Source organism: Cebus imitator, unplaced genomic scaffold, assembly GCF_001604975.1.
Source record: "Cebus imitator isolate Cc_AM_T3 unplaced genomic scaffold, Cebus_imitator-1.0 Scaffold136, whole genome shotgun sequence".
In the NCBI taxonomy this organism is placed as follows: domain Eukaryota; kingdom Metazoa; phylum Chordata; class Mammalia; order Primates; family Cebidae; genus Cebus; species Cebus imitator.
This window is the reverse complement of record NW_016107451.1, coordinates 2,101,261-2,108,930: the sequence shown is the minus strand read 5'-3', so window position 1 is coordinate 2,108,930 and position 7,670 is coordinate 2,101,261. Positions and strand designations below refer to the sequence as shown.

The window sequence follows — 7,670 nt, the reverse complement described above, 5'->3', positions numbered from 1 at the left end:
TGTTGAAGTGTGATTAGAGAGAAATTTCCATCTCAAAAAAAAAAAAAAAAAATGTGTGCAAAGGGAAAAGTGAGCTTAAAAAGGAAACTGAGGCAAACTGGTCCGAGAAATGGGAGCCTGTCAAGAGAACTTGATTTAGGCTCCACCTATCACATGCACATACCAATTGGAAGCTAGGGATACACAGTAGAGAGAGGGCCTTGGAAATCGTCTGGCAGCATTGGGAAATACAGCAAGATCCAGTTTATGGAACATAGTGACAGTAGCGCTAGCAACTGTATCCATGTCTAGGACAGTGGAGTCTGTGAAGCAACCTGCAATATCTTGTGCTTAGTGGCAGCAGCAAGGACAGTGGTAGATGAATTCTACTGCATGATTTGGGTTTTCTTCTTTATGTGTCCTCCAAATTGGATTCTTCAGACTCGGCAATTTTGTGAGCCACTCCGTATAATCTATTACAGTATCTAATACTGTCGATTACCTTATTGGGTCAAGGGGGGAAAACACTGTAATTGTTGTGAAAGACTTGTGGCTGTGTAGCCAACGGCCATTCTTTTTGAAACAGTCGTTTCTGTTTTTGAAACTGTTTTTTTAAACTTTTTTTTTTTTTTCAGTAGGCATGTACCCAGCCTGAGGCATAAATCATGACTGGTCCGTAGCATAAGTCCATAGCATTCTATGTAATGTGTTCTTTTTGCCGGCATTAACTCTCATCTTTACCAAATCCTGCGAGGTATTATTTTTTCCATTTTATTGATGTGAACTCCCAGGCTCAGAAGTTACTGGTTTTGAACACAGGCCTGACTCCGTATAGCTCTTTCCAGGGCACTACCGATTATTCATCCATGGTAATTTTGCGCATTTTTTATGACTCTGGTTGTGGGTATTTTACTTTCCTACTTGACCTTCCCTATCGCCCTTGACAAAATGGGAACTCCTTAAGATGACTCCTCCGGAGCCGCTCCTAATGACTTCTAGGAAGCCCTCTCGCCCTCCAAAAGTGCCCCTTCTGATTCCCAGGGTGCCTCCCTCTCCGTCCCCAAGAGCTGCTCCTAATGATCCCCCAATTCCCCGCTCACTGAGGAACTGCTTTTTAATGACCCTAAATACAGCCTTCCTCAGGGTCTGTCCTAATGACCCTCGGGGCACCTTCCCCTCCCTGTTCAGGCTTGCCAGCGAGGGAGGGGTTTCCAAGGACACAGGATTTTGTTTTGAAAACCGAGACACCCAGGACAGACCAGGAAAAGTAATCTTTTCAGCATTCCCTGAGCTTGGAAGCTGCCCCTAAGGACCCCGACACATTTCCACGTTCGGCAAAGCGAATACTCATCCCAAGAAAACTTTGGCCCATCCTTTCGTTAGCGACATTCTATAGTAACCTTACCGGCCTTACCCACCTACCCGACCGGCCCACTTCTGGGTACTAGCTTCTTTCAATCCCGATTACTTATGGGTGGCCGGGGAGCCCGCCTATGATTGGCCAACTTCGGGATCCAGCTAGAGGCTCACTGGCCGTGGTCCCGAGTGGTACAGCGTTTCCTCCTGGCAACAGCCCGAGTCGGCGCTGATAGGCTGAGCACACTGTGGTCGCGACTGGGAGGAGGCTGCGGCGCGTGCTCATTGGTTAATGTAGGGCTTGCGGCCGCCCTCGGATTGGTTGACTCTGTGTAGTGCTGTGCGGCTGCGCAGATGCCGACTTTGGAGGAGGCGGAGCTTCGTCCTTCGCCTGCTGGAAAAGCAGTAGGATCGGCCAGTGGCGACAGCAGGAGCTGAGCCTAAGCCCTGGCGGGGCTTTGGGCTTTAGGTGAGGACTGTAGGGTTTTGGAATTCTTGAGGTTCGTTGCTACTGTAGCCGTGACCGTGAGTTTTTGTGGGGGAGGGGTGGTGGGGTGGTTCTTCCAGCGGTGAGTGATCGGCATGTTTCTTGGCCAATAGGAGAAGGAGCTTCCAGAATGGGTTCTGGGATTGGCCCTTTCCAATCTTCAGGGCCAATGGACGTCGGGAGAGGGGGGCGGGTCCTCTGGCCCTTATTTTCTTCTTCCTGCGGCCGAGCCTCACTCGCCAAGGCGGCGGGGCCGGGAGGGGTTGTAGCTGTGCGCGGTGAGGTTCGGGGATCTTGGGGAGCAGGGGCGCGTCCTTTGGAGTGATGCTCGCGGGAGCGGCTGCGAGGGAAGGGTGTGGGAGTCCGAGGGGGCTGTTAGCAAGAGCTAGCTTTATTGAGTGGTTAAGTACCAGGCCTAGTGTTAGGGTTTCCCTTGCATCATCTGAGCTAATCATAGCGACCCTGCAGGGCAGGGGGTTGGGATTCCCATTTTACAGGTGGAGAAACTGAGACCCAGTCATCTCACACAGCCAAGGTCACACAGTTAATAAACGGCAGAGACCGGATCTGTATTCAGAGTTTTGACTCCGGCGCCGGTGTTCTTGAATCAGTAGGCTTTGTTACTGATGGGGAGGGAAGGTTTCCCCAGGGAATAGATTGGGGGACGGAAATGTTAGGGTTGAAGAAGGGTTGAACAACTGAGGTGAGCGTGAGGAAATCAGTTTTTTAACAGTTACCGGGTGCCTACTCTGTGTCATGTATTGTTCTAGGCATACAAAGATGAATAGGGCCAGAGGCTGATGAAGCCCTTTAACGCCCCTTTGAAGGCCCGGGGAGGGGCCCCAACATTGTATTCACATGATTGTATGTCTTTATAAAATTTGCAAAAGTAAGATATTTTGGATTCATTTTTTTTTAAGAGGGTCCTCAAAATTAAATAAACTTGGGTTTTCTCCATTCTTGGAACTGCCCTTGCAAAGGACTTATTCCAGGTGGAGATTAGGATGTAGGCAGAATAGAGCAATGGAAAGTGCACCAGGAGTGGACTGTGGGCAGATTTCCCGGTATGTAAAACAGGGATAACAGTATACTTGCCATGCAAAGTTTCTGCCAGGTTCATGGAAAGCGCCTCCTTAGAAACACGCCTTATTTTTGATGGAAAGGAAGACTAGGAGATACGGTAACCGGATTTGCCTTCTCCCCTACCTTACAAAGTTTTGCTCCCAGATCTGTCACTAGATTTCTGGTAGACTGGAGGCAGTTTTCTCCTTTCTGAGCTCTCCAGCTCTCAGATTCTTGGAGCTGAACAACCACCATAGTTTTGGGCCCCAGATAAGGGGGTAGAGAACTGCTGGACCCTCGGTGAGGAGGTTGGGTAAGGGAAAGGACATACTAGTGTTCTTTTAGAATGGTCTAGTTTAACTAGTATGCTTTGTATTTTTTCAGTTGAGATTGTCTATTGTGTTAGTGAGCCGTGGGGATGCACCCACTTAGCTGAAGTTCTCATCTAAAAACAAAGTATTTATTTTGCTTTCTCCAGTCAGTTATGAAGTTTGTCCTGTATTATCAGCTTAACTTTTGTCCTTTTTGAGTTCTAGATACAGTGCAATTGAACTAGTCTGTATGTAGCTTGATTTCATTAAGTAGTGCTGAAACTGCAGAATAGTTTATTTAGATAGGAGAACAGTTTCACTTTAGGGTTTTAAAATTATGTTACTAGTATCAAAGGGTTTTTAAATCATGTTACTAATATCAAAGCACTTTTGAACCCTTAAGCTTTGTTATCTTGTAGCCACGTAACTTTTATTAGGTAGCTGTTTTAAAGCTGTGCCCTAGGAAGGAGCCTACGCCTCCCAAAGTGCTGGGATTATAGGCGAAGGCCACCACACCCATCCATGGGTGGCTTTTAAAGTCAGCTTGTAGTATGTTATGTTTAATACTCTCAGAAGCGGTTAGCAAGGTGTTAATAAGGGAGTAACCTGAAAGGATAAGGGTAAGATATGGGCATTTTAGCTGTACTATTAGGTAGGAGCAACAACCAAATCATTAGTTTCCCTTTTTTAGCTGAAATGATGTCTGTTTTTTTTTTTCCTTTCAAGAACCGTTCTGTTGCAGTAACAATGTCTCTGTTGAAATGAGCTTTGAAGCCGTGCAGTTCTGATACATCAGGTTCTTTTTAAACTAGCTGTAGTTCTAGTTTTTTAAAATAACTTTTTCTTTTGTTGTCGTTTTATTAAAAAGAATTTTTTTTGAGACAGAGTTTCACTATGTTGCCCAGGCTGGTCTCAAACTCCTGAGCTCAAGCTATGTACCCATCTGAGTATTCCAAAGTGATGGGATTACAGGCCTGAGCCTCCACACCCTGATTTATTTAACTTTTCTAGGCAGATTAAATAAGGCAGATTCCAGATGTGAAGTCTTAACTGCTTCTTCTGAATTTCTGTATTACCTTTTAGTGTTTTCAGCATTGATGTTTCCAGCACTTAATTTTAATTTTTATATCATTTTAAACTCTTAATGTGTTTCTTCAGATTTCTGTCTGACTAAAGGGACCTGAAAAAGGAGGGAAAATGGCTTCTGATTCTGAAACTCTGAATCCCAGTGCTAGGATAATGACCTTTTATCCAACTATGGAAGAGTTCCGAAACTTCAGTAGATACATTGCCTACATTGAATCCCAAGGAGCTCATCGGGCAGGGCTAGCCAAGGTAAGGAGCTGGGATTGTTCAAATGGTTTTTGTTACCTAGGGCAGCAGTATAAGATTTTTTTTCCTAAATGAGGGCCGGAACTGTGTTTTCCTGAAACAGTTGGGTGGGGTGATGACTTTAGTGAATGTGGTTCTATTTGCAAGTTAATTCATGTTGTTAACATCAGAAGCATCTCTGCTTTTAGGTAGGAGGAGAGCTACTTGACATCTTCAAAAAGGGGGAGGTAAAGAGCCAGTGTCTCCAGGCCTGGCTGCTGTTGAGCCTCAGCCCTCTTGGTAGAGCTGGGTGCTGTGGTGTTACTTAACTGCCAGTGAGTGCTTATGCCATCTGACTTCTCTTGCTCTCATTTCAGTCTCATCCAGCACTCTAGTAGCAATTTGGCTTCCCATGTGGACTTTCTTCAAGGGGAGAGAATGCACTGGCCAGCCAACATGAGTATTCTGGTCCTTGTAATTTGAAATTGGTTTCTGGTTTGTACTTCTTTCTCCTGTGAGTTGGATTCATTATTTTTCCTGAGTCAAATCAGCCCTTGATATATTCTGTCACAGTGAGGTTCCGTCCTGGAAGCTGAAAGAACTGCATTTCTGGAGAGATCCTCAAGAAACTGAGAGGCAGGGACCTCAGTCTAAGCCAGGAGGGAACTTTTTATACCATTTTATGTTGTTTGAATTTCATACCATAAGTACTCGTTAAGGGAAAGCAAGGACATTGGTTACAAAGCTGAGGACCAGTCTTGGAGCCTGCTGCCTCCAGAGACTTGAGACGACCACACCCTCCTCCCCTGGAGATACGGCTACTGCTGGGTTAATTACAGCAGGTGGGAACAGCAGGGCCTGCAGTGTAGCTTTTCATAGCACATTGCTTTTTTTGGTTATAACTATTAGATTTTAAAAGTTACCAGAAAAAAAAAATGCCGGATATTACAAGTTAAATATTTCAAATGCAGATAAAGAAAAGGCTGATCTTCATCCACCTTCTCCAGTGCGGTCTCCTTAAGTGGTAATAGCTCCCTCCACACCTTTTTTTCTGCTCATACCAACATAAACACATATAAAATAGTATTATCTGTTGTTTTCTTTTTTTTTTAAAGAGAATGGCATCATGCCATATGCATTCCTGTGTTGGTTCGTTCATTCTTTTTTTTTTTTTTTTTTCCTTTTTAACAACATATTCCTCCCTCTAGGTCAATTATGGATTCAACTCATTCTTTTTTCTCATGTCAACTGTCTTGTTAATTTATTATTATTGGAATGGGTCATATGCTTATGTGAGTGAAAACAGAATGCTACTGGAAGGCAGCTAATGTAGAGTCTTGCTCCCACCTCTTTCCATATTTTCTTGTATGTGTCCTTTCAGTGTTGCCTTATGCAGATGCTAGTGTGTGTGTGTGGGTGTATGTCTGTGTGTCTGTGTGTGTGTATGTGTTGTTGTTTTCTCCCTTGTTAGATAAACAACACTATCTAATTAAAAAAAAAAAAGCTATATAGTATGCCACAAAGTGGATGTATCTTATTTTATTTAGGATTAGATTTTTTTTTTTTTTCAAGACAGAGTTTCGCTCTTGTTGCCTAGGCTGGAGTGCAATGGCATGATCTCAGCTCACTGCAACCTCTGCCTCCCAAGTTCAAGCAATTCTTCTGCCTTAGCCTCCCGAGTAGCTAGGATTATTGTTGAGTGCCACCACGGCAGGGTAATTTTTGTATTTTTAGTAGAGATGGGGTTTCACCATGTTGGCCAAGCTAGTCTTGAACTTCTGACCTCAGGTGATCCACTTGCTCAGCCTCCCAGAGTGCTGGGATTACAGGCATGAGCCACTGTGCCTTGCCTCAAGATTAGATCTTTAAGAATGTTATACTTCATTGTGAGTAGATTGTAATCTAGCATATGAAAGAAGGAAATTCTGTACAAATATAGAGTTGACCAAATCAGGTAAAATTGTGTTTGTGATTTTTATTTATTTATTTTTTTAATAGAGACGTGGCTTCACCATGTTGGTCAGGCTGGTCTCGAACTACTGACCTTGATCTGCCCACCTTGGCCTCCCAAAGTGCTGGGATTACAGGCATGAGCCACTGCGCGTGGCCATGTTTGTGATTTTTTTTAAAGAGAGCACTGGGCCATGAGATTGAGAGATAATCAACTGTTCAGCCTCCTTTCTTGATGTCCAAATAAGATACTAAAGCTGGGAACAAGTATTACTTTAGGTCATTGCAATTAGGCAGCTGGTTGGTGGCAAAAGTGGATAAGGGTTAGCATGCCTGTGACTTACTGTGTTTGGGTGAATGTGGGTAAATCAAAGTAACTGTCTAGTAAAATTGACTGTTAGGTTGGATGGTAACCTACATGCTTCCTGAACTCTGACTGGCTTGCCAGGTATCTCATCTGTCTTTTTCTTTCTTGTGTTCCCTTCAGGTGGTTCCTCCAAAAGAGTGGAAGCCACGAGCATCCTATGATGACATTGATGATTTGGTCATTCCTGCCCCCATCCAACAGCTGGTGACGGGGCAGTCTGGCCTCTTTACTCAGTACAACATACAGAAGAAAGCCATGACCGTTCGGGAGTTCCGCAAGATAGCCAACAGCGATAAGTGAGTGGAAACCCTTTCTTTCTTGACATAGCACCTAGGACCCTGGTGTCTCATCTTCCTAGCATGTCCAGGACCGCTGCTGTCCTGATGAACAGGGTCTTCAGCAGGACAGCTCTGTTCTAGCTGTCTCCCTTTTTGCTCTTTTTGTGGAAGCATTTCCTCTTCTCAGGGCTGTGTCCCAGTCTAAACCTGTTCCTGTTCTTATATCAACAAATCCCATTGTTTTTCCATGAGAAGTAGAATCATTTTCTGACTCTAAAGTTGCAAAGGAGAAGGTTGGAGGTGGTGCAGAAGGAGCTTTTGCTGGGTATTGATAACCATCTGCTCATCAAAAGTGCTTTAGTACAATGAATATAAGGCCAGGATGTTGAAAAAAAAGAAAAAGTGCTTTAGTTTCAGTTCCTCTCTCTTGGGATGCTCTGTGTTTAATTGTGCTGGGATTTCTCACTGCCCATCCAGCCTGCTAGCTCATTTCTGTTTTGACACTAGCAAAGTGTGAGTAAAACACCAAGCTGGTTGCTATTTTCTGTCACTCCATTCTTCCTCTGTAC

At 44.3% G+C, this 7,670-nt stretch overlaps 1 protein-coding gene across 3 annotated transcripts in view; it reads left to right on the top strand.

The window, feature by feature from the left end:
• Positions 1-1,652: 1,652 nt before the first annotated feature.
• LOC108313347 (lysine-specific demethylase 4A-like) overlaps positions 1,653-7,670 on the top strand; it is a 9,511-nt gene continuing 3,493 nt past the window's right edge. Inside the window, exons 1-4 of one of the 3 annotated variants that reach the window (XM_017541695.2) lie at positions 2,023-2,100; positions 2,743-3,002; positions 4,354-4,530; positions 6,944-7,119. In XM_017541695.2, the coding sequence (XP_017397184.1) occupies positions 4,393-4,530; positions 6,944-7,119 (314 nt within the window). In that variant the 5' untranslated portion in view covers positions 2,023-2,100; positions 2,743-3,002; positions 4,354-4,392. Of the gene's footprint in view, positions 1,805-2,019; positions 2,101-2,742; positions 3,003-4,353; positions 4,531-6,943; positions 7,120-7,670 lie in introns of those variants that run through there. The other 2 variants (XM_017541693.2, XM_017541696.2) reach the window with 2 other exon arrangements.